At 45.4% G+C, this 27,656-nt stretch overlaps 1 protein-coding gene across 1 annotated transcript; it reads left to right on the top strand.

Annotated features, from left to right (window-relative positions):
* The first annotated feature begins 12,473 nt into the window (after positions 1–12,473).
* On the top strand, positions 12,474–27,362 carry LOC119308329 (RING finger protein 10-like). The gene is made up of 9 exons (XM_037584436.1): positions 12,474–12,728; positions 13,528–13,571; positions 13,692–14,948; positions 15,042–15,130; positions 23,189–23,291; positions 23,365–23,469; positions 26,323–26,446; positions 26,810–26,968; positions 27,053–27,362. The coding sequence occupies exons 1-9, from the start codon at positions 12,560–12,562 to the stop codon at positions 27,211–27,213; spliced, it is 2,211 nt and encodes a 736-aa protein (XP_037440333.1). The 5' UTR covers positions 12,474–12,559; the 3' UTR covers positions 27,214–27,362.
* The last annotated feature ends 294 nt before the right edge of the window (positions 27,363–27,656 follow it).

Below are 27,656 nucleotides of genomic sequence, written 5' to 3'. Positions count from 1 at the left end.
TCGGCCTGCTTTGGCGGTTAGGTTGTGCCGTAGATCATATGGATCTTCTAGTTGCATTGGTTCCTTGCCTCTTTAGTGAGAGAGTGCAAGTGGATTTTCGGCTTCTCCAGCCGTCATGTCCCGTCCTCGAGGGGGCCAGTCGGGCTTGTGTGCCTGAGTGCGTCTGGGGGGTGTGCGCTCAAGGGCCTCGTCGTCGAATTGCGGGAGCAAACATTGTTGTGTGTAGCTTTTATTTTGGTCCTACCGCTCATTGTCGTATCCCTCTTCGGGTGCTAGGACTTTCGTCCATCTATCCTTGAGGGTATCCTATTCAACTTTAACCGCTTCTGCTTCCTCTTTAGGCTTCGGGCGGTGGCTATAAGTTGCCGCTTGAACCATTCTTGGTCTAGCGGGTCTTCCAGACGATGAAATCCTCGGCTCCGAGGCTCTCCTCATCTTCAAAAAGAGGGAGGTAGTTGTTTTCTTCGGAGTCACCGTGGTCCTCGGGATCACCGTGGTCCTCGGGGTCAACATGGTCATCATGGCCTTCAGAAGCGGCTAGGTGCTGTCCGGGGGTGGCATTATCGCCGAGCTCCTCCACGTTGTCCAGAGCGGTGTCATCTCCGGTGCCATTTGTGTATGTGTTCAAGTTGTCATCCCTGCCCCTTCCACGTCCCCTTGATTGCTTTCGCTGGTGCCGGCGTTTCAATGAATCCCTTGCAGGGTCATCGTCCTCCTCCTTGGGGGTGTCGGCCATGTACACATCGTAGGTGGAAGTGGCAGTCCACTTTCCCGAGCTGGGGGTGGTTAGGGAGGTTGCCATATAGGTCATGGGGTCGACATGCTCGGCCTCCTCGGAGGCGTAGTCCAGCATATCGGTTAAATCTTTGATATTGGCTATGAAGTGGGTGGTGGGTGGGACGTAAAATTCCCCATGGCCTGCCTCTAGTCTGATCCAATCATAGACCGAGGATGGGCCGTCTGCAATGTTCATTATCCGGATCCGATATAATGTCTCGTTTAAGAGCAAGAGGTTAGCCGGATTCATCTTCTGGCGTCTCCCAGACTTAACCTCCGGTATGCCAGCCAAGAGAGCACGTTCGGCCAAGGCTGACCCCTGGTTCTTGGACACTGAAGTTGGATCCGAGCTCAAAGCTAGATCCGAGATGAGGGTCGACATAGAGAGGGGGTTGGGAAGAAGGTCCGAAGTTGAAGCGTCAGGATTTCCGGGCTCGTCAGGTGAGGCTGAGAACTCAGTAAAGATCAGATCTCCCTGGGCGTTGATGACGTATGCTAGGTTGCCGAACCTGATTTCCTATTCAGGGGCAAAGCTGTCGATCTGGTCAAGGTGACTGACCGAGTCAGCGTTCAGAATGATGCCGCCGAACATGAAAAGCTGGCCGGGTACGAAGATGTCCCTAGTGTGGATACCCTCACTGATGACTAGGCGAGCCATTGATCCTTTGACGATCCCACAACGGAAATCTCTATGAAAGCACCAATGTCGGTGTCAAAAACGGCGGATCTAGGGTAGGAGGTCCCGAGCTGTGGATCTTGGATCGGTGGGGAACAAGGAATGCAGAGACAGTATTTACCCAGGTTCGGGCCTTCTCGAAGAGGTAAAGCCCTACGTCCTGCTTGATTGTATTGATGTGTTGGTATGATGATTACGGAGTTGATCTACCACGAGATCGGATGAACTAAACCTAGATGAGTAGGATGATGGTTCTAGCCTCTACGGATTAAACCCTCAGGTTTGTATAGACACCAGGGGTACCTAGGGTTACACATGGTCGGTTACCATCAGGGGATAAACATGCCGACTTGATTATCTTGACTTGGAGGATACACCTAGGCTTCAGAGGTTTCCTTCCTGAACATGGAGTCGCTTATAGCTCGGCCTTCCAATGATGGACCAAGAGTAGCCTAGCTGTCCGGCCTACGAAAGATAGACCAGCAGCTCGGGACCCCTTAGTCCGAGACACCCTCAACTGGGCACTAGGTTAGTAGGTTAGTCCCAAAAAATGATATACGGAACAATAAAAAATTATAGATACGTTGGAGATGCATCAATCATTAGCTTGTTCAAGTGAACTGTGGCCAAGACCATCCTGGTTATCAAGGAAACCAGGTGGGCCATTATTTAAACCAGCCACGAAAACTTCTGCCATTGACTCGACACTCTCGCAATTGACTTTGTCTTTCGACCCCTCATGGAGAGAGGTGAATGGATCATGGAATGAATCGTCGGGTTCGAGTGCAGCTACCTGCTCGACCGCGGACTAAAGAGCCACAGTGTGTTTGATCCACCGTTGGAGCAATGATCGGTGTTAGAATTGTGTCGAATATTATTGTACAAGGTAGGTTACAGTTGGACTTGGTTTTGGACTGTGTGTAGACAGGGTAGGAGTTGTGTCCTAATAGGACACTTGTATCCTAGGCCTCTCATATATATCAGGGGTAGACACACAATGTAACCTATGACAACATAATAGCATAGGCACGCCAGGGGAGCCGGCGGCGTGTGCCGGCGCCCAGGCGACCAGGGTGCGGTATTGTGACAAGATCATAGGGAGGATCGCCCGTAGTCAAGCCCCGGGGATGTAGTCATATCGATGAACCTCGTTACCAAATCTCGGTGTCATGCTTGTGTGATTGCTTGGTCCTCAGATGATCAACGGAGTGCCTCAGATTTATTCTAACAAGTGGTATCATGAGCAAGGTTTGATTTGAGGCTGTGCTTTTGATTTAGAGGATGGATTGATGTCAAAGTTGCATGCGTAAAGCGGACGATCTGAATTGCTGGAGTCAGATGCGGTGATCGATGGAGCGAGCTTCGTCGATATGGTCGCATGGCAGGTCCGAAACGAAGTCCTCAAGGGTGTGTTATAGTCTGTGGCATGGAGATCAAATCAATCGAAGAAGGTTTCGATGAGATCGAAAGTGTGCGACATCATAAGTAGCGTTCGGCAGGTAGTGCAGTAGCAGCGGGCGTGGCACCTAAGCATTCCAGATCGGATCAAGAGATCGAAGGAGAGATCAAGGATTTCTCGGCGACTCGGAAGATCCAGGATTAGGGACGGCGACGGGTGCACGAAGTAGGCAGGCAGCCGTGCAGTGCAGGAAGTCCAAGGTGTATATGCGTACGTGAGGCTAGCTGGGCTGTGCGTGCTAGCCAAGGCGTGTTTGCGTGGCAAATCCTCAGACCGGTGCATGCAGGCGTGCCAACAGCGCATGGCGTATGCGCGTACCAACGCGGTCAGTAGGGATCCACCGGCATTGGTGGCTGGACGCTAGCTGAACTGGAGGCCCAAGGCACGTGGCTGCATAGTTGGCTGGCTCAAGGCGAGCTGGAGCATAGGCAAAGGAGCTAGACGTGCGTAAGAGAGATTTGTTAAGGACAAAATTCGGTTCCAGAAGGTATTGCAGCGTGTTGGAACTTGGAATCTGCTGGTTACATCTCATGCGTGGAAAAGAATAGAACAAGAAAATTAGTCAGGAAGTCACATGATGCTACAGGTGTGGATAAAATTGAGTTGGTTGCAGATGTACACAAGAGACTGCATGGACTAGTTTTGGGTTCTTTGTTTCGGACGCAAAGGAGATCGGCATGGTAGCAGTGGTGTTGTTCGACCAGCAGTCAAACGGGAACCGAGGATGGCGATGTGCGTATAAGACTTGAGGAGTCTGGGTGCGTCGTGTTAGGATCATGCATACACAGGGCGTCAAGCAAAGCATGGAGAAGTGCGGGGCAGACATGATGCGGGGTGGAGCATGGTTGCAGTCGGATAACTTCGGCTGGGTAGGACTGGACTGTCTGACGGATCGACGGGGATGTCGGTCAAAGCAGAAGACGGCGGTGATTTCAGCAACGACGACATAGGAGCATGATGCTGATGGTGGCTGACTTCTGGGGCGTGGAAACACGTGGTGCATGCCTGAGGGCTTGTGCGGCTTCGACAAGACTATGACGCAGGGTTGATTCAAGGCAGTGCACACATGAGAGCTTGAAGTTGACGGGGTGTGGTGGTAGCATAGCGCAACTACATGGAGTCATGTTGAAGGTGGAGTTGAAGTCTGATGGATGACTACACTCTGAGCTGATGGAGGGGCTACGGTGTAAATGCATGGAGAGTCGGAGCCTATTTTAGAGGGATAGCAAGAGACACGTGGAACGGACTGGGTACCAGTGGTCTGATGGAGACGTGATACTCGGCATCAGTCGGTGATGATCAGTGGTTCTCTGCAGTGGGGGTTGAGGCAGTGGGGGCTAGCTACCGGGGAGGCTCGACCAGGACAGCAGAGGCTCGATGCGGTGATAGTGACGAGGCGTGCGGTAAGCACGGGACACAACAACAGGCCAAGGCACTGGTGGTCAGACATGTGGTCAGACAAATTGTGCAAAGGGTGCTGAAGCAGTGTTGAAGAGTACCAGATTTAAGTTGGTGACTGGGTCTATCGGTGCCGGAAGATGGATAGGAGTTGACCATGGAGAATCCGAGAAAATGGCAGAAAGTCTGAAATTGTCAAAAGCCGAGAGAGTACATGGCTATATATTCTGTGGTGTTTAGTGCACCTGGCAAAGTGCGGATGACAAATACAGAAGGAGGCGGAGTGCTATAGCTGTGGGACGTGCTAGAGACTATCAGGAAGAAGGGTGAGATAACTGTGAATTTGACTCAGGGTGGCACATTCCTTCAAGTTTCAGACAGACGGTCAAGAAAGGGCGGATGTTGAGTTCAGGTAACTCTTATCTGTGGCGTCCAATATGTGAGTTGTTCACTTTCACGCAGGTCAATGATCGGTGTGTGATGGCGTTGAGTGGATACTCTAGAAGTTGGGAGCACAAAGTAGAGTAACGAGGAACTTAATTTTGCTCGAGTGTTGACTGTGAAGAAGACGAGAAGGGACTATAGTTGCAGGTAGAGTCACGTGGAGTCTGGGAGTAACAGCGGTGCTCATGGCGTATCTCAAGTCCAATGTACATGGAGGTTCGACGCATGGATGAATTCAAGACGCTGAAGAATATTCGCCAAGGTGGAGTTTGTAGAATTGTGTCGAATATTATTGTACAAGGTAGGTTACAGTTGGACTTGGTTTTGGACTGTGTGTAGATAGGGTAGGAGTTGTGTCCTAATAGGACACTTGTAACCTAGGCCTCTCATATATATCGGGGGTAGACACACGATGTAACCTATGCCAACATAATAGCATAGGCACGCGAGGGAGCCGGCGACGTGTGTCGGCGCCCGAGCGGCCAGGGTGCGGTATTGTGACGGTATCACGGGGAGGAGCGCCCGTAGTCAAGCCCCGGGGATGTAGCCATATCGGTGAACCTCGTTAACAAATCTCGGTGTCGTGCTTGTGTGATTGCTTGGTCCTCGGATGATCAACGGAGTGCCTCGGATTTATTCTAACAATTGGCCAGATTGCCGACAACGCGTCCAGCGGGGAGTCAAGGGGTCGTCTGGTACAGGACCAATGGTTGTCGGTGAAGAACTTTGTAAGGGATTGCACGCACATGTGCTACACCATAGATGGGCATCAATTTTGTATCCAGCAGGGCTTCTTGAAGCCACGCTGAGCCGTCGGTGATGAAGCGAAGGGCACCTAAATGGATCTCATCATTGAGGACCATCTCACCGCCGGAAGCCATGGTGAATGAGAAAATTCCACTTGCATCGTAGAACGCTAGACGCGCAGCCCACTGTGGGCGCCAACTGTCGTGGTAACAATTCTGACAGTAGAAGAGGGGCAGGATAAAGGATCCTGGTCTAGCTATGGCGAAGATGTAACACAAGAGTTTACGAGTTCGGGCCCCTCATGATGGAGGTAAAGACCCTATGTCTCGAGCTTCTAGAGCTGCTTGTTTCTCTTGCGTATGATGATTACATTGGATGCGAACCCGTGTCTTAGTGCTATGGGGCGGCTTATATAGAGTGTGTCGCCCCTTTATCTCGCTGCATTACAGTGGGGATTAATGAATTAAATTTATTACAAGTGTTACTACTTCTAACTATATCATTGATTGTTAGTAACGCTTGAAGATGTGCGTCTGCGAATGCTCCAGATTCCATGTTAGTTGTTTGCCTTCCTTGTCAGAGTGATGGTGGGGTAGCCGAGTGGATGGAATGGTAGCCGAATGAACCGCCAAAGCCCGAGTAAATAGATAGTGTCTGAGTGGATGAATGACATCCGAGTGAATAAGCCTTGAAGAACATTTGAATGTGCTTGTGGCCCAAAAGCCTTAATGCTTATTGATGTGGGGGCCTAGGTAAGATCCAAGATGCATTATTGTGGCCCTACCTATAATAGGTGACCCCAACATTCAGTACGTAGTGCGAGGGATTGATCGATCACTCGGGTTCAGTAAGCGAATGACTCGCTCGGGTTTAGTTAGTGAAGGGCTCGCACACGTGCGCGTATGAGAGAAACGCGCAAACCACTGCATCGCTCGGCCCCAACCACCCCACGTATATCGGAAACTCCCCAAAAAATTGTCCGCCCTCACTTCTACCACAATTTTTTATATCATTGATGGCCCAAAGAATGTCATGCAGGTGCGCCTCCTTCCCACCCAGGACAAAAAGCCCATTTTCTATCATAAATTTTTATCATAGAAGTAGGAGCCCACCACATCTATGATGATACGTGTTTTTTTCACAATTATCGTCATGGAAGTGTCACATTGATGACAGAAAAAGTTTTCATTCGGGCCATAATGTCATGGAAGTGTTTTTTTGTGGTGGGTAGTGTATCAGGATGTGCAATGATCCAACGTAACATATAAGATAATGATGAATAGTGGCCTTGCCACAAATATCATGTCAACTCTATATCATCATGCAAAACATAATGACAATGAAAACATAAGTCATGAATAATAACAATGGAAGTTGCATGCCAATATATCTCGGAATGGCTATGGAAATGCCATAATTGATAGGTATGATGGTTGTTTTGAGGAGAAGGTGTTTTATTTGTAGAATGGCAGGAGGAAGTCCTCCCACGGAGTTTGGACGTACAGGTGAAAAATGCACCATGTCTCGAGGTGAGAGAGGGCAATGATAGATACCGAACTGACTAGCAAATATGGAAATGTGGAAGTGCATAAAGACCGCAACTCACAAAGCAAAACATCTCACTAATACTTCATAGTCTACACCGGGTTAACCACAAGACCAACTACTCCAAGGGGTGAGTTTCACGAACCGAAGACCGCTTGGCTTTCGGAACCATTTTACAAAAGCGGTTACCTACAATGTTCTTCAGTTTAGACCATGGTCATAACCTTACCCCCCTTCAATAGTATTGACTTTCTTATGGACTTAATGTGATCTCGGATCACTCAAATATAAAATAGAGAGTCTTGAGGTTTGGTCAACACTTGTCCTTAGCATTTTGAGGGATCCACTTTCACATCTCAAGGTTGTAATAAATTAATCTTTTATTGAAATATTCTTTGAATATGCATTATTTCAGTGAGATATACATTGTGATGAATTACCAAAATCACCCCCTCACAATAAGTTTCACGTAAACAACCGCAAGTATTAACGTGCATGACCTTATAACACCTTCAGCTACACACAAATAAATTACGCACATCCTATCTCAAAATTATTGCAAGGAACCCAATTATCAAGTTTAGTTGACCTACAAGTTCATGCAAGTTTTTATCATACCACTCATGGATATCTATTATTTTTAGGACGAGCATATAACCCATGGAAATTACCAATTACTATTCAACTCTCTAATTTTTTTAAGTGAGGCAAGAGAGTCCTAATTTTTCTATAAAAACATAAATTATCACTGTGCCATGTTCTACATTATCCAACTTTACTTAACCCATTTGTCATAAGTTGTAGACCATACGGCTACTACTCTAGATAGTTGCAGCTATTACTATGCAAGTTGTAAACTTATAATCTGATTAGATGCAGCACAAGTACACTATTGAGTTACCCGGTATAAACCAATCAACGAGCTTTATTCAATTGTTTGTCCGGATGGATCTAAAATGTTCTGCGTCACATGATTCCTCTTCCAAGGCACCAATATTTTATTTAGCCACGACAAACAACTTCCTCGAGATATATAAATCGGAATCCATGTACATGTGTTCCAGAAATTGGATTAGGCACTCTTTATAAGATTTGAGTACCGCCTCTATATTTTGTATGCATGAGACCTGCATGTGGAATATTGGTATTGGAAATATGCTCCAGAGGCAATAATAAAATGTTATTACCATATTTCCCGTTCATGATAAATATTTATTATTCATGCTAGAGTTGTATTAATCAGAAACTTAAATACATATGTTATTACATAAACTACACCATGTCCTAGTAAGCCTCTACTAGACTAGCTCGTCGATCAAAGATGGTTATGGTTTCCTAACCATAGACATGAGTTGTCATTTGATAACGGGATCACATCATTAGGAGAATGATGTGATGGACAGACCCAACCGTAAGCTTAGCATCAGATCGTTTAGTTATTTGCTATAGCTTTTTTCATGTCAAGTATCAGTTCCTTCAACCATGAGATCATGCTATTCCCGGATATCGGACGGATACTTTGTGTGCTATCAAATGTCACTTCGTCACTGGGTGATCATAAAGGTGCTCTACAGGTATCTCCGAAGGTGTCTGTTGGGTTGCATGGATCGAGACTGGGATTTGTCGCTCCGTGTGACGGAGAGAGATCTCCGGGCCCTCTCGGTAATACAACATCATAAGAAGCCTCGTGTGACTAATGAGTTTAGTCACGGGATCTTGTATTACGAAACGAGTAAAGAGACTTGTCAATAACGAGATTGAACTAGGTATGGAGATATTGATGATCGAATCTCGGACAAGTAACATATCACCGGACAAAAGGGAATTGCATACGGGATTGTCTGAATCTTGACATTGTGGTTCAACCAATAAAGATCTTTGTTGAAAATATAGGAACCAATATGTGCATCCACGTTCCGCCATTGTTTATTGGCCGGGGAGGAGTCTTGGTCATGTCTACATGATTCTCGAACCCGTAGGGTCGCACGCTTAACATTCAGTAGCGCTAGGGTAGTGTTGAGATATTAATAGTGGAAAATCTGAAGGTTGTTCGGAGTCCCGGATGGGATCCGGGACGTCACGAGGAGCTCCGAAATGGTCCGGAGGTAAATATTTATATATGGAAAGTTGTTGTCGGGGTTCCAGGAAAAAGTCCGGTTTTTTCGGTATTGTACCGGGAAGCCATCGAAAGGTTCCAGAAGGTTTCGGAGGGGTCCGGAAGTCCTCGGAGGGTTCCACCACATCCCATACAGCAACATGGGCTGTAAGGGGGGGGGGGCTGGCCTTAATGGGCCAGGGGCACCAGCCCCTACAAGGCCCATGCGCATGGGGAAGAGGAAACCCTAAGGGTGAGGGCCTCCACTTGGCTTGGAGGGCACTCCTCCCCCCTTGGCCGCCGCCCCCTGCGTTGGGAGGGGGGCTAGGGCTGCCACGCCCCTCCCTCACCCCTTTATATAGTGGGGAGGCGCAGGGACAGCTAGCCCTTCCATGCTTGCCCCGTCTCCCTCCCGTTACTCCTCCTACACGTTCCGTCAGCGCTTGGCGAAGCCCTGCCAGAGTTCCACTGCCACCACCGCCACCACGCCGTCAAGTTGGTTTAGATCTCATGTACCTCCTCTCCCTCCCTTGATGGATCAAGAAGGAGAGGGTGCCGCCGGGCCATACGTGTGCTAAACTCAGAGGTGCTGCACGTGCGGTACTTGGATCAGATTGGATCGCGCCGCGAGTACGACTATGCCAACCACGATCTCTAGATCGTTAACGCTTTCGGTCTACAAGGGTATGTAGACACCCCCCTCTAGTTGTTGTACATCTCCTAGATAAAATCTTAGGTGTTCATAGGATTTTTTTTGATTTTCATGCTTCGTTCCCCATCAATTGGGAGGTGAAATCCGTAGGTCATAAGTTGGGGTGAGAGCTCGAGTTGAAACAACCGCGGATTCGATGCAGAAATGAGATGTCTACCTGGAATAATGGCAGCAGGGGAGAGTAGATTTCACGGGGAAGAAGGCACGGAACAGAGATGAGATAGATGGGGGGAAAAGATTTTTCATGTTAAGCCCATGCAAATAGAACCTGGTCCCACCTGTTGTATTCAAGTACTTGACACGGTGGTGTAAAATCATATTGCAATGTTAGATGGAACAAATCGATTCACATCTTTACACAACCGATCGACACATGAATCTAGACTTTGGAGCGAATGGCAGACGCGGTGCCGTTACATACCCTTTGTCGCTAAAAAAGTGCTGTCACCTTACTCTTTATTGGAGTTACATCTGCAAACATATTGAACCTATCGTAGATCAAGTGTCGGACTGTTCAAATTCTTCGCTGGGACGACACTTGTTCCAAACAGAGTATCAATGATGGATCTGTACGAGCGACCAATACTAGTACAAGATTGTCGTGTTTCAGTGGGCAAAATAGCTCTGCTCTTTTGGAACCCATGTGTTTCTAGCAGAGGTTGTCGACGTCGGAATACCTCTCTTAAGAGTGCTAAAGTGTGAATTTTCACCCAAGTGACTCTTGGGTTGGGAAGCTTGCGATCATGTAGACGCTAGTCCTTTTCTTTTTGATTACTCTAAACATTATTTTGATGCTTTACACATCCTCTTATATTTCAGTTGGTCTTCTACACACATGCTTATTTTGTATCCTGATGTTTAGTAAAACATCTACCCGCGGAGTATGTCTTGTCATACTCACCCTTGCTTCCTCTGTATTTTAGATGCAATTATAAATTTACATGAGCCCGGAAAATGTCGTCATCCATAATAGTCTTGACCAACAGGGGAAGTGACTTCAAAATCCTATGTAATTCTTCAGCTATTTGCAAATGTAAAGAAATTTGTAAAGTGAATATATGAGCTTTCATGTTCTGCTGCTGGTTAATGCTTGCTTAAACTGCACCTTGCGTGTGTATAGATTCTCAATCTATACACGCGCGACAACTGTCTTGCCTAGGTCCGGTCTGGAGACGTAACATCAGGTATGCTAGAGTTTGTTGGGTTTTCTTGTATTTGTATTTTGGTTTGCATTGACAGTTGACTTATCTCCTCGCAACGACACATGTTTGATATATTAAGCATGTTTGCAATGAGATTAATTGGTGTGTAGTTCAAAAAGTGTTGGTCGTTGCTGCCGGTCGGCTTCAGGCTCGATAATGGCACGAGATCTCACACTCGGATTGATCATTTCATATTACCATAGCTATCAAGGAAGCCATATGTTGCATCCATCCAGAGAAACTTCTAGGTGAAACACCCATCCACATTGCTTCCTTGCTAGGCAGCTAACCACGAACATAAATATTTTTTGTATTTGTTGAGTTGTCTACTTATTATGACATGGGTTTGGTTTAGATACGGAATATGTCATACATTCCAATTTGTTGCATCAACCAAGAGAGAATGCTGAACGCTGACATCTCACGGACACATGCAACAGTATTCGAACCAATCAACTATTGATTGTTGTGTATGATCATTGCTCGAGTATGCGTGACAATGGAGGACATGGGCAACCATTTATTCTTTTGCTTTTTAAGACTAGCCTGGCATTGAAGGCCAACGAGGGTAGATGAGCTTTACACCAAGTCCGGCGTCGTCCTGGACAAGATCAAATTGATGATGCATCTGTACCACCTTGATGGCGTCGAGGCCTAGAAGGCGGGGAGCTAGTCATCTGTAAGATCTTATACAAGATGCCAAAGCAATAGAAAAGAAAGGTGTCAAGAAGGAAGCAACAACACGACATCCAAAATGCACCTCCAACATATTACGAGTTGAGTATCGAGTTCCCCACTCGTGATTGTAGCTAAATGCAATGTCTCTGAGTCTAAAGGCGTTGCTCCAAAGACCGTCAGAAACTACGTCTACCAACTGGTCCGCAAGGCGGTACCCCGAGAGTGCACCACTCACTTCACGTTATACAAAACTAAGAATTTCACACGGATTATGTTACATCAAAACCGTCTTACATACTTAGATGTTCTTTATGCATGTGTTTGGTTTGAGAACCAAAGTTGCATGAACCAAGTGTCATGTTTGGTATGTAGAGCACTATAACAACTATGAGTTACAGTTTCATATAATTACTCTCACTTTTTGGTCGTATTTGATTTTTGCGCAGTACAATGAGTCATCTACTAAATGTACGAGCTCTACATCCTATTTAGTTTTCTAGATTCTTTTTAAAATAGCATGATACTTGCCGAACATTATTACAAATTCTAATTCAGCGATGCTTTTTGTTTTACCTTGAAACTCGCTTAATCTCTAATATTTTAGGATTTTTGGAATAGTACATTTTGGTGCTACATTGATCGACAATACTCCATTACGTACAAAGTACTACAAGCAAACGGTATATGCCAATGGAATAAAGTCGCCACAATGGCTTTCAAGGAAAGAAAACGTATAAAAGCTCGCACCTCCTTCCCCGTGCCGGAGTTACCGGTGTCCCCCCCCTCGCCGCCGACCAAACTCACCCACGAGCTCCCGCGCGGGTTCATGTCCATCTCCCCTACAGAATCCACCAGAGGATCCCACCCGCCCGCTCCGCGCGCCTCGAACCCTAGCCCCAGCCCTCGCCATGGCACCGCCTCTCGCCGCGGCAGTCGCTCTTCCCCTCGGGCCTCTGCCGCCGCGCCTGGCGTCGGCAGGGACGGCGCAAGCACCGGTGAAGTTTCTCTCGGTCTTTTCGCACGCTCCTTCCTTTCCATGCCGTACATCGATTGGCGGGTGTTGTGGGTAGATCTGTATTGGATTGGTTAACTGGTCGATTAGATGCTACCAGGCTGCGGTTAGGTATTACTACTTCCGCAGGACTGGCTCCGTGCTTCGGGTGAAAGCTTTGGTAGTACATACAGTATATTTGATAGATTGAGAGTTAAGTCTCTAGCTCTAGGGTTAGAGCTTTTGACTCTGGGGATTGTGCTAAACTGAGCTTTTGACTCTCCATTTAGCTCGACGGTAGCCTCTAAGGAATTCAGGTACATATTATTGCTCTGGATGATGCTATTTTCTGTGTTTATACGACTAGCTGTAGGCTATGAGTCTGTTCTCTAAGGATATTAGCATGTCCATCTGCTTCACACGTACCCCAATATACACACACCAAATGCTTCTCCACGAGCATAAGACTGCCGTTTGGAAACCTTTATTACTATAATACCGAACAATAGTTTCATATGGAAACGGTGTAAATTAATAGTTCATATTTTCAGTCAAAAGTATGTTAGCTGGTTTGCTCCTTGTGCAGTGATGTTGTGTTCTTGATTGTCTTACATTCGATCACATCGACTCTTGATAATGTCTCGTATCAGCATGCTGATTGATAAGTATCTGCTTCAGTCTCATAAGTTGTCTACATGGTATATGCCCCACAGTTGTCTTTCTTTCATGGTATTAGTCCCGCCCTCGCTATCTGAAAACTTTCCATTTCCAGTTTAATGCTAACAATAGGATATATTTTGCAGACTCAGTGGGTTTTATTGGACAATCTGTTGATACATCCCAAGCGGTAAAGTTATTTAAGAACATCTGAATAATTTTAGTTTAATTTAATTCAAGTTAACTGTTTTCAGCTTATGTACAAATAACTTTGTTTCTGCCCTTGGCTTATCCATGCGAATGAATTCAGTCCCAGGTAGTTGGATTTAGAATATCTGGTGAAGAGGATGATCCGTACGCCCAAGAGGTTAGTGATGTTTCTGAATGCCAGTCTTCTGGACAGGGGAGTTTGGGTCTCACAGTGCACAGTGGCGGCTCAGTTCAGGCAGATGTTCAGAGACTTGAGTTGGTGGGGTCCCTGGAGATTGACCATAGTTCTGATGGACTTCAGGGTAATGGAGCTCTGCTGGCTTCTAGAAAGAATCAGGCTGTGAATGCAAATTATCTTCTGAATTTCCAGTATGATCCTATTTCTCGACCGCAGCCTCGTGGCCCTAGAACATATCCACCGAGAAGGCAAAGGAAGATTAAGCCTTACAACAAGGACTTGTTCCTCCAAGCAAATTTTAAGTTTGTTGTGTTGGATACTGGAAATTATCAGATTGATTCAATGGATCCTGATAAGATGCTCCAGTGGGAAGATATCATCTGTGTAAGATATTGTAGTCCTTCTGAGGTGCGATGTCCAATTTGTTTGGAAAGCCCGCTGTGCCCGCAGATTACATCATGCGGTCATATATATTGCTTTCCATGCATTTTGCATTATTTACTAATGGGTAAAGAGGATTACAGAGGTGAGTGCTGGAAGAAGTGCCCACTGTGTTTCATGATGATATCTGCAAAAGGGTTGACCACCATCTTTGTCACTCAACTTCAGCATTTCCATATTGGCGACAATGTGACCTTCACACTTCTAGGGCGGCCAAAAAATTCACTCACTCCTTTTCTTAGGAATTCGTCTAGTGAATATTCTTCTTTAGATGAAGATCCTTGCAATGTTTTCTCCAAGTTCATTTTGACATCTGATGTTGAGCTCTCCGTTAGAGGGGCAAAATCAGATCTCAGTAATTGGTTGCAGATGGCTGACTTAGGCCTTGTTGATGACTTGGAGAAACTTCCATATGTTTCCGCTGCTTTGGAGCAACTGGAAGAAAGGATGAAATACTGGTCTGAGTTCAGATATTACAGTAGCAGCCCCCCTCTAAAAAATAGCTCCTCTCCTATCTCTAGTAACAAATTGAAGAACTCTGATAATCCGAAAACTTCACATACGAACAGTGGGCATAAACTCTCCCCTCTTTCAGATGGAGATATTATTACCGGTGTTTCAGGGCTTTCTGTTTCACCCCGTTATATTAACTCCAAAAAGGGAGTGCCACAAAAAATGGAAGAGGGACGCGCTGTTGCAGTTGATTCAAATGATCAAGACTCATACACATTTTACCAGGTTTGTGTCATGCCTGAGACTATGTGATGATGATTCTCCAAGTGCTGAAGGTTTGGTGTTTACAAAAATTTGAATTTTAAAATCTTGTTGCAGGTGATTGATGGTCAGCACCTAATTCTTCATCCATTGAACATGAAATGCCTTCTTAACCATTTTGGAAATTCTGATATGCTTCCACCAAGGTAATATAGGATTTTTTTTTTATTCCCTAACGTCTGGAAACCCAGACAATCTGTTGTCATTATTTTATTGCTATTGTACAACTACTGTAATGGTTAAATTGCATCCTAACGATGAACTTTGGGACATTAGATTTTGTACCTGAAAGAGTTCATTTTGCTTGATCTGATAACCAGTCTTACTAGAACTTTGAGGTATTAGATTTTGCACTAAATATAATTCATTTTGCTTGATCTGGTAACCAGTCTACAAACCAAGTTTTGGCTCCCTTCTCATTGGCAACGTTCAGGATATCGGTAACTGGTACCATATCAGTCAGGTGCTGAGTAGGGTTAAATAGGCGAATCGGTTAGTTAATCGGCTGATAAATCAGTTAATCTGAACATTGCTCATTGGTAGTATGGGAGCTTGCTGGCACATGAAAGGAGGATGGATGTAGCGGCAGGAAATAGGTTCTTAAAGAAGGGGTTAGTGACCGTCCATGAGCCTAGTGGCTTTGTACTCCCAGGTTGGGCCAGTTTTATCAACCTTCGAAACCCGAGACACCACTTAGTCATGTGGCATGAATGCTGTTGTGGTTTCGGACATGCTCTGGTACTTGGGCCTACAACAACATGCCAGACCTAGAGGAGTCCGTGAGTCGTAGCTGTTTGAATGCTCCAGAAGAGTTACAGGCTAATGTTTCTTGATCAGAGAAAAAAGAGATATAAAGCGACATGTTGTATTGGATTTGCCTGAAGTCGAAGGTAAGGAAAATATGATGTTCAGTGCACACTGCGAATGTTTGGAATGAAATATATGATCATATAATTATACACATGATTCTAATTGTACGAAATTCCTATAGAAATCCCTTTTTCCAAAGAAGCCCCAACTCTTGCAGTTGACAGATGCTAAACAAAGTTTCTAAGACTAGAACATATAAAACTAGCTAAATACCCGTGTCACGGGACAATAAAACATATAGTAAACAACTAAACAATTAATCAAACAATTTTCTCTTATCATATTATATCTCTCCACATGTTGACCGAATGACCGGTGCACGATGGCTGTACGGAACACACCCACTTTCCAGCATCTATCTTCTCACACACCCTCCAGGCCCCTTCCTTCCTATTCCATGTCAACTTCATTGTCATATTTTCTGCCTCTGTCAAATCTATGACATAGCTTATCACCCCAGCCGAAGAATGGCCACACATTGTGCACCTCAATAAACTTGAGCTGGGAGGATATGCTCTGTTGTCGAACAATAGCTACAAAAGGTGTAAAAATATCAGGCCAACATAGCTAAATCAAAGGTTGGAGACTGGAGTCCATGCAAAAATGTTATTATCATGGTATTCGGTCACAGGATTATCTTCCTTCCACGAAATTAATTGTTCCACAGTTTAACTAACTAATTCCCAGCCAAATCCTCAGACCTTGGTGGTTACCTTATTGCTGCCTGCATGTGCGGGGACGGCAGCAGCGAGTGTTGGCGGTTAACCTTGTTGCTGCCTGTGTGAGCCAGGAAGGCAGCAGTGGGCAGTGGCGGCACGTCCAGCATCATGGGCTCTTCATGGGTTATTGTTCTATACACGAGAGCTCTCTGTGGCTCTCCATGTTCATGCCTTTCGTCACAAGCAAACCTAAGAATTTCGCTTGTGGTGAAAGGTTGCTTGCGAAGAAGTGCATAACCAATCTAAAATTGCCTTCCGACCTTTGGATTAGAGGAAAAAGTTACTGGAAACCACAAGCCACAATGAATATACCAACGTGGTCGGAGAGGTTGTCGATCAAGGCGACGAGAGGCCACATGGATCCTAATTCTACAATCACATACAAAGATCAGCTGCAGGTGACCCATCGTTAAAAACCCGGACAAGATTAGAAACATGTATCAATTACTGGAGCAAACACTCACATGATTACTTTATATTACCTGAACACGAGAGTGGTGCAGAATCCAGCCTTAGTGCTACCGATCCAATGTTCATGAACCCTGCCCAAATACGAGCCACACCTTTGGTGCATATTAGTTTTACTCCTGCCATAGAAGAGAGATGGTGACATGCAACACACATGTATAAACAAATGGATCCTTTCTTAATTGCGCAAGTGCTGATGAAGCAACTTCATGCTTCTTTCGGTAATCAAAGCAAAATGTTATGTACTCTGGTAATTAATTTCTAGCAAGGTGTGCCGATGGTGCTTTGATGATACGGAGACACCAGTGACGGCGACATGTATCACGTTTGGGAGAGACTGGTAGGCGGGGTAGATGGAGAAGCGAGTGCAGTCAGCTGAGAGGACGTCCTTCGGGAAGAGAAGGCGGGGATCTAGGAGATATACATGTTTGTTGCGACTGTGGGCGAGCAAGTGCTAACAAGGAAAGAGAAGTAAAAGGAAAGGTGATGATGACCACAAAATTGGTACCGTAGTAAAAACCAGAAATTAGGGAGGAGGTGGGGCATGGGTTTGAAAACAAATCGTGGTGGTTGAGGCAATCACTAGAGGGAGCTGGAGGCAAGAAAGCAAACGTACCAACTCCACTTTAATACTAGTAATGAAGATATAGGAACGTCAAATATGATTGTTGTGGTTACCCTGCATTGTGTGTTTCTTCCACAAACTGCTGCATCATTTATTTATGTATATGCTAGTATGCTACTCCCTCTGTCCCAAAATAAGTGTCAGACACTTATTTTGGGACGGAGGGAGTACATACAAAAAGGCACGCACAACACATAGGAGCAGTGCGGCGCTACATATGGCTACTGTGTTACTCCCTCTGTTTCAAAATGTAAGACACTTCTTACAATCTTCAATGCACAATTTTGACTATGATTTTTATTTATAACATGCCATCAAATTAGTAAAAAGGACATATGGCATAAAAGTATTTTGCAGGGCAAACGGTATTATTGTTTATGCTCAAGCCATATACCACCATATATATTAGTCTTCATTGGTCAAAATTTTGTAGCATTGATTGTTCATCTGGTGCCGGCTAAATTTGGGGACACCAGGAGTATTCTTCGATAAGTGTTCATTTAAGCTTCGATGATTAAGAAAAAACCCGCAAGTATTCTTCAAAGTTCAAAAAAGCGCCAGGCGTTAATTGTGCGTTTTGCCGCCACCTTGCGCTTTTCTGACCAAACCGCAATTATGCGCTAGGTGATTTGCTATCGCCTAGAGCTTAGGCGTGCTTAAGCGCTCGCCTAGGCGCACCTTTTTAACTATGGTATTCTTGTTGTTTTGGATATTTTTTATTTAATCTTTTTTTTTCAATATTAGGTATTATGATTTGGAGTTTTTGTTGGATATTAACAGCTTATAGAGATAATCTCCTTTTATGAGGTCCTGCAGTTAACCTATGCTATTGTGTTGGTTAATTTACGTTTTGGCCAATAGCATTAAGTGTTAGATCCGACAATTTGTTAGTACTACTCGCTGTTTCTCTGGGAGTGAGATGATGGTCATTTGATATTTTTGCGGAAAGATCAGATTTATTATAAAATTTTATCGGAAGTGCAAAGCATCTCAAACATAATAAAAATTACATCGAGATTCCAAGACCACCGAATTAACAAGAGCCTCAAGTATGGAGTGGTAGATGTCAAGAGACGTGGGGACCGGATTATCCTGGTCAAGCTGGTAGTTGAGGACTTGGTTCTCAATGTTATCAGCGCGTATGCCCCGCAAGTAGGCCACAATGAGAACACCAAGAGGGAGTTCTGGGAAGGCCTGGAAGACATGGTTAGGAGTGTACCGATTGGTGAGAAGCTCTTCATAGGAGGAGACCTCAATGGCCACGTGGGTACATCTAACACAGGTTTTGAAGGGGCGCATGGGGGCTTTGGCTATGGCATAAGGAATCAAGAAGGAGAAGATGTCTTAAGCTTTGCTCTAGCCTACAACATGATTGTAGCCAACACCCTCTTTAGAAAGAGAGAATCATATCTGGTGACTTTTAGTAGTGGCCAACACTCTAGCCAGATTGATTTCATCCTCTCGAGAAGAGAAGATAGGCGTGCGTGCCTAGACTGTAAGGTGATACCTGGAGAGAGTGTTGTACCCCAGCATAAGCTGGTGGTTGCTGACTTCCGCTTTCGGATTCGTGTCCAGCGGGATAAACGGGCTAAAGTCGCTAGAACGAAGTGGTGGAAGCTCAAGGGGGAGGTAGCTCAGGCGTTCAAGGAGAGGGTCATTAAGGAGGGCCCTTGGGAGGAAGGAGGGGATGCGGACAATGTGTGGATGAAGATGGCGACTTGCATTCGTAAGGTGGCCTCAGAGGAGTTTGGAGTGTCCACGGGAAGGAGAAGCGAAGATAAGGATACTTGGTGGTGGAATGATGATGTCCAGAAGGCGATTAAAGAGAAGAAAGATTGCTTCAGACGCCTGTACCTGGATAGGAGTGCACACAACATAGAGAAGTACAAGATGGCGAAGAAGGCCGCAAAGCGAGCTGTTGGTGAAGCAAGGGGTCGGGCGTATGAGGACCTCTACCAACGGTTAGGCACGAAGGAAGGCGAAAGGGACATCTATAAGATGGCCAAGATCCGAGAGAGGAAGACGAGGGATATTGGCCAAGTCAAATGCATCAAGGACGGAGCAGGCCAACTCTTGGTGAAGGACGAGGAGATTAAGCATAGATGGTGGGAGTACTTCGACAAGTTGTTCAATGGGGAGAATGAAAGCTCTACCATTGAACTGGATGACTCTTTTGATGAGACCAACATGCGTTTTGTGCGTCGAATCCAGGAGTCTGAGGTCAAGGAGGCTTTAAAAAGGATGAAGGGAGGCAAGGCGATGGGCCCGGATTGTATCCCCATTGAGGTGTGGAAAGGTCTCGGGGACATAGCGATAGTATGGCTAACCAAGCTTTTCAACCTCATTTTTCGGGCAAACAAGATGCCAGAAGAATGGAGACGGAGTATATTAGTACCAATCTTCAAGAACAAGGGGGATGTTCAGAGTTGTACTAATTACCATGGAATTAAGCTGATGAGCCATACAATGAAGCTATGGGAGAGAGTCATTGAGCACTGCTTAAGAAGAATGACAAGCGTGACCAAAAACCAGTTTGGTTTCATGCCTGGGAGGTCGACCATGGAAGCCATTTTCTTGGTACGACAGCTTATGGAGAGATATAGGGAGCAAAAGAAGGACTTGCATATGGTGTTCATTGACTTGGAGAAGGCCTATGATAAGATACCGCGGAATGTCATGTGGTGGGCCTTGGAGAAACACAAAGTCCCAGCAAAGTACATTACCCTCATCAAGGATATGTACGATAATGTTGTGACAAGTGTTCGAACAAGTGATGTTGACACTGATGACTTCCCGATTAAGATAGGACTGCATCAGGGGTCAGCTTTGAGCCCTTATCTTTTTGCATTGGTGATGGATGAGGTCACAAGGGATATACAAGGAGATATCCCATGGTGTATGCTCTTTGCGGATGATGTGGTGCTAGTTGACGATAGTCGGGCGGGGGTAAATAGGAAGTTAGAGTTATGGAGACAAACCTTGGAATCGAAAGGGTTTAGGCTTAGTAGGACTAAAACTGAGTACATGATGTGCGGTTTCAGTACTACTAGGTGTGAGGAGGAGGTTAGCATTGATGGTTAGGTGGTACCTCAGAAGGACACCTTTCGGTATTTGGGGTCAATGCTGCAGGAGGATGGGGGTATTGATGAAGATGTGAACCATCGGATCAAAGCCGGATGGATGAAGTGGCGCCAAGCTTCTGGCATTCTCTGTGACAAGAGAGTGCCACAAAAGCTAAAAGGCAAGTTCTACAGGACGGCGGTTCGACCCGCAATGTTGTATGGCGCTGAGTGTTGGCCGACTAAAAGGTGACATGTTCAACAGTTAGGTGTGGCGGAGATGCGTATGTTGAGATGGATGTGTGGCCACACGAGGAAGGATCGAGTCCGGAATGATGATATACGAGATAGAGTTGGGGTAGCACCAATTGAAGAGAAGCTTGTCCAACATCGTCTGAGATGGTTTGGGCATATCCAGCGCAGGCCTCCAGAAGCTCCAGTGCATAGCGGACGGCTAAAGCGTGCGGAGAATGTCAAGAGAGGGCGGGGTAGACCGAATTTGACATGGGAGGAGTCCGTTAAGAGAGACCTGAAGGATTGGAGTATCACCGAAGAGCTAGCTATGGACAGGGGTGCATGGAAGCTTGCTATCCATGTGCCAGAGCCATGAGTTGGTTGCGAGATCTTATGGGTTTCACCTCTAGCCTACCCCAACTTGCTTGGGACTAAAAGCTTTGTTGTTGTTGTTGTTGTTGTTGTTGATTCCAAGACCACCGAACGGCCACTACTGCTGCCAGAGCGAGACACCGCCGACGCGCTGCTGTCGCCGCTCCCTTACTGGAACCTGCCTTTTGCACAAAGGTCACCACCCCAGTCTCAATGTATTTGTGCATCTAAGTGTGGCACTAGAATTTATATAAATGTATTTGTGCATCTAAGTGTGGCACTAAGATTTATATAAATGAGTAATAAAACAGTTGACGGGCACATGTGATGTCTGAGCTGTATTTTATTTACTTTGTGACTTCTCTTCATCACCTAAGAAGCACGGATACGGGGAGGGAGACACAGCGATATGCATACGGGGACACGGGATACAGTATTTTATTTACTTTGTGGCTCGCTCTGGAACATTTGGAAGGAGAGGAACCGCCGGGTTTTCACCAGCAAGAGGATGACCTACCAAGAAGTTACCCACCTAGCTTTGACGGATATTCGGTTGCACAGATCTAGTTGCTTTCTCATTCGCGAGTAGTCCGCATGCCGCTGCTGTTGGGAGGCTCCCCTGCCTCCCTCATATAGGAAAATAGCCTTGTGTAAATCGTTTGTAACACCCTCTCCTTCTAGTTGAAAGGCTGCGCCCCTGCCAGTTTCTCGTTTTTTTATAGGGTTAAGACAAAAAATTAATGGAAAAGATATCTGAATAGAGAACACTGCCCCATTTGTTGTCTCCCTTTGTCCTTTTCAACTGCTTCTCCAGAGTCCCTAACGGCAAGCAGCAACAACAACAGTCAACAAGTAATCTAATCAGTATTCAGCAGCAGCTCAAGTGTTCAACAGCAAAAAAATCAAGCAGCAACTGCATGGTCGCAGGGGGAAGCAAGCAGCAGCAGCAGCAACATGGCCGCATGGGGAAGCAAGTAGCACTGCAGCAGCAGCTCAACAGCAAGAAATCAGTCACAAAAGAGAGGTCACAGCAGATCACCTTGCCATCGGGAGAGCCACTTGGGGGAAACGGCGGCGGCGGCGAGTCCCAGCGACGGCGCAGGAGGCTGGAGCGAAGTCGTCTTCTGTATCGCTGGAGGTGGAGGAACGCTGGAACCTGCCCGATGTTAGGTTTTCTATCAGGCCGTTATTGGCTCCCGAGTCCCAGGCGTGTCCAAACCGTATCTGGGCGGTATCCTGTTTTTTTTTTTTTTGCTTTTTATAAAGTTCAAAAAGAGTGGGATACTACAGGATATGCGTATCGCGGTGTATCCAGCCGTGTCCTTGTGTCCCGCCATACTAGGACGGCCATATGGCACTTCTAGCCGTGTCTGTGCTTCTTAGCTCTTCACCAGTGAGGCAATGCCAGTAGCTTGAAGATCTTTTTTTCCCGACACGGAGGCAAACGATTTTCCTCATCGATTAATTAAGAAGAGAAAAGTGGCTGAGCTCTCAGCTCAGTGGTCAGAGTGCAGTGCTGCCTCCTAGCCGGCGTGGGTTCGAACTTCGGTTCTTACAGGGTCTCGCATCTCCTTCTCTATTAAAAATCAGTAGGGGCTTCTCCCCCCACTGGTCTAGTAGCTTGAAGATCTTGATTTGTGTAGACATTGTATGTGGGGTCTTCTGGTCAAATCAAAAGGTCTTTGTGCTTTTTAGTTTATAAAGTTGGAGTGGTTATTTAGTATTAGTGTTGTCTCTATATGTGAACTGATTTATTTTGCATGTCTAGTATGATAACAGATTCAGGTTGGAGAGTGTTTTTGTGTGAGTTCTGAGTGTTGCTTGTGTTCTCTAATGATACCGTCCCACCTTGTACAGAGTGACTGGAAAAATCTTGGAGTTGGAAACTATAACACAGTCCGAGGCTTCAAGAAAACGCTACCGCTTCTTAAGCCACTTCTCGTTAACTACAACGTTCCAGGTAAATCTCGTGCGCAAATCTAGTCTTGCTTTTGATCCTATTCTTCTGACCTTTTATGATGCAAACGTTACAGTTCTGCGAAATTGACCTGAGTGATATGCTACCTCCTATCTCATTGGCTCCATTCATGGATGAAATCAAAAGGCGCGAGAAACAAAGAATGCAAACTGCCAAGAAGGTCTGATCTATTGCTTGGTGTTTGATGCTTTTATTGTTTTGTTAAAAATCATCATCATCCTGTGCATCTGTGATTATTTGCGACGGTCTAACTTCGGAAAAATGAGTTCCTATGTAGCAATTGGGTTCGGAACTGCAACGACGAGTCCTAGCAGTGTTACATGTTTTTGGATCTCGGCTCCTGTTGCATACAGCCGCTGCCTGGACTATCTCATCTCATTTTCAGTCTATCTTGTCGAGAAAAAAGAATGAAAGAAAAGGAGATATCTACACTTAACAAGTATACGACATCAAATTAATGGGGATATGTACCACCTAAGTTTAGCTTGGTAAAAGGTGCCCTACAAACAATACTGATGTATTCCATTTTTTAATTTAAATTTGGTCAAACTTCATAAAGTGTAACTTAAGATCAACCTAATATGTGAAGTGAAAAACCGGAGGGAGTAGTTGGCAGGTAGCCATTTCTGTGAAATTGGTTTCTGAAGCAACCAGAGTATATTCAAGAGTAAAATTGGTACACCCAATGGTTTTGTGTGTGCGTCTCTTTTCTCATAGTTGTGTGAAGCTAAAAAATGTTTTTTTTTGACCATTGCTGCTACATATACTATGAAAAACTTGTTGTAAAGGCACATAACTATCAGTCATCTTTGCAATGACATGTACAAAAAGGCCTCTTATTTATTGCTCAATACTCCCTCCGTTCCTTTATATAAGGTGTATTATTTTTGGCGCGGTGACCAAGGCACACAATTATAGACAAGGTAGGACAAAATTACCCTTGGCAAATATTTTGTTCAGTGGAAAGTAAATCAGTTAGTCCAGGAAAGTATGAGATACATGCAATCGCCAGAGAGATACTTTCCTTATTTTTCTACAAGAAGAGATACACACAATCAGGATAGAGATACTTTCCTTTTTCTGGAGGGCTAATAAGGGAATTATGAGAAATTAGAAGAAATGCACCTTACATTATGAAATTTTATCAAAAAATAAATACACCTAATATAAAGGAATGGAGGGAGTATATTTTAAAACTTCAAACACCCATCCTGGTAATCCTGTGCCTGCTACTGCTTAGATGGAGCTGGCGAGTTTAAATTTATCAGGAATAAGATCGATCTAATATTTGTTAAGGAGTATTAGTATTGGTCTAGGAGTCCTTATTAGTCTATGTTTAGTTTCCTTGCACCTTAAGTCATGTGTAATATATATATGCCCCTTGGGCCTTCAATAAAGTCAAGTTGCTTTCCTAACATGGTATTAGAGCCTAGGTTTAGGTCTCCGGACGCCGCAACTCGTCCTTACGATCGATTTTTTTTCTTTCTCCACCTATATCGACCTGTTGGTCGATCTCATCTCCTCCGTCGTTCCCATCTGGCGGGCCGCTGCTGCTCCTGCCCGCTCGGCAAGCCTACTGGACCGGGTCGCTGCTCAGGCCGCTACTCCCAGACCGATGATGGCTGCCTCTCCAGATCGGGACCGTCGCCTAGTGTGCGCTCGGCTCGAAGCACCTCCAAGAAGGCTCTGCTCCACGTGCAGGCCCGCATGTACAGCTCCAGCAGCCTGCGTGTTGCTCTCCTACAGCTGCAGGCTTCGCGGCTCTACCGCTGCCACGGCTTATCGCGTTTCTGATCCGCTTCGTGCCTGCTGGATCTCACCTTGTTCATGGTGATGGGTGCTACATCCCTGCTAGTATGTTCCTTTTTTTTAAGTCCCATGTCTTCTACATACACGATGGCTTTTGCATCTTTGTCTCGTGTGTGCTTCCCTACTTCTTGCTCTATATTTTTCGCTGCGTCCATCAAATCCGTTGATATTTTACGTTTCTCGTGCCATGCGAGTCCACCATACCTTTGTCCGTCAGCCTTTCTCCGGTCCTGATCCTTTCTATACAACTTTTGTGGCCTACTTGCCCTTGTTGTTTTCCATAGGATTTTTTAGACTCCTTTTGCATTGTCGATCTACGTCCATCATGCCTTAACCGCCGAGCTTCTTTCGCCGTCGGTTGTCGTGGATTATGATTTTTTGCGCAATGCTTTATTCTCTTGATGTGCCATCTTCTTCTGACAAGCCATCTTCTCTTAATACTTATCTTGTATCTTCAAGTGATGCGGTGTCTTCCTCTGATGTGCCATCTCTTCGTTATTCCCTTTGGCGACTCGACAGGTTGTGAAGACTCTTCATGCTACGACGACACTCTCAAGACGCGGATTTGGATTATCATTTTTTTAGTATTACACTTCTTCAAATGCAGTGCTATTGCATACGCTTTGCATTTGAGGGGGGGTGTTAAGGAGTATTAGTATTGGTCTAGGAGTCCTTATTAGTCTATGTTTAGGGCCTGTTCGGAAATGCTCCAGCTCCACCGAATCCTCAACTCCCGCTTCTCCATCAGAACTGCCGCTCCTTGTAGAAAATGGCACTAGTACAAAGATGTTCGGCAGGTAGCTCTGCTCACGATTCAGGTGGAGCTGGGCAGGGAAACAGGAACGAGCGAGTTGGGCGTGGCATGCGAACCGTTTTCACTTGGCGGTGGCAGTTTCTTCGTAATTCTTATCAACTCCTTGATTTAAGGATCTGAGATCTCAGAAACAGCAGCTCTGCAATTTTTGCCTGCAACAAGCTCCACTCCCCATTTTTTACTCCACGGAGTTTACACGTTCGGTGTCGCTCCACCAACTCCGGGAGCGGAGCCCAGGAGCGGAGAGCATCCGAACACGCCCTTAGTTTCCTTGCACCTCAAGTCATGTGTAATATATATATGCCCCTTGGGCCTTCAATAAAGTCAAGTTGCTTTCCTAACAATATTTAGATGTCTCATGCATGACAATACATTCTTACTGTTTTCTAGGAAGAAAAGGACAGGGTGAAGGCCGAAGTAGCTGCTGCTGCGCAGGAATCTGCTATGCGTTTTGAATATACAAATTTCTCTCGTACTCAGAGCGATGTTATGTTCTCTCTGGATGACTTTGAAGGTACATTTTGTTTCTCATTATATACCCTGTGTTATGTTCAGAACTGATATATCTTCACCTTGACATCTAGAAATTTGGCCCAACCTCAGCCAGATTGGAATTGATAAAGGACCTTCTCTATATACTCCCTCCGTTCACAAATATAGGAAGTTTTGGATATTTCAATATGGACTACATACGGACTGAACAAACACACTAAAACGTGTCTATATACATCTGATTCAGAAAAAAGTTAGAACATCTGAATTGTGAACGGAGGGAGTAGTATGTAGTACTGCGCATTTTGATATTCCAACATTTTGTGTTCTCTTCATGTTTGCAATTCTGCATGAGTGCCTTACACACGGATATTTCTCACTGAAGCTCTGGGAAATAATGCTGCTGGACCATCAACGAGTCCACCGGCCGGTGAACGTAAACTTTTCTCCGATGTTACACGGCTTGGTTTTGCGTCTGCGCAAGGCTCGCCTCCTCTGAGAGCTGAAACTGGAGACACCAATAATGAAATCACAAGGGATCAAGGTACGCCCCACCATAACCAGGTCTTTTTACATATGTAATCTGTACTAATAAAATCCTCGCATAACTGTGCTGCTTGTTGTGCAGGGCCGGTATCAGCGTCTTCCGTGTCCTTTGCCAGCATCCTATCTTCCACTAGAGCTGGTGCGGACAGCAGCGTCGAGACGCCTAAACCAAATGGAGTCGGAAAGGCGGGCAAGAAGCGCACCAAGGTGCTCTTATCGACCGGTGGTGGCCGCCGATACTAGAGGAACGCTATGCTGGAAAACATTTTATCATTTCCTTTGTAGCTCATGAACAATGTGTATAGTGCAGAAGTTGGATTTCGTATTATTACTGTTAAAGGAGTGTTGGTGTTTGTACATACCTAATTTTATTTTTGTGATGCGAGTCCTCCCATCCCCCCTTCTCTGCACGGAAAATAATTACGCCCACGCATGCAGTCCGAAACTAGGAAAATCACCAAGTATGGCAAAACCTACTCCGACACATCGTGGCAATCGTTGTTTATATTGTTGTTTATGATATTTTTATTCACTAATCATTGTTTATGTCGTTGACACATCTTCTAATTTGTCGATATGAGAAGCAAATTATTGTGCGGAGGAATCAATATATCTCACATAAGCCAAGTGGTAGATCCTGGGATTCTTTCCTAGAATTCCAACAATAATTTCTCCAGCTCCTTAAT

Source organism: Triticum dicoccoides, chromosome 5B (genome assembly GCF_002162155.2).
Source record: "Triticum dicoccoides isolate Atlit2015 ecotype Zavitan chromosome 5B, WEW_v2.0, whole genome shotgun sequence".
NCBI classification, from domain to species: Eukaryota; Viridiplantae; Streptophyta; class Magnoliopsida; order Poales; family Poaceae; genus Triticum; species Triticum dicoccoides.
The sequence above is the reverse complement of the archived record's forward strand: the minus strand, read 5'-3'. Positions and strand labels throughout refer to the sequence as shown.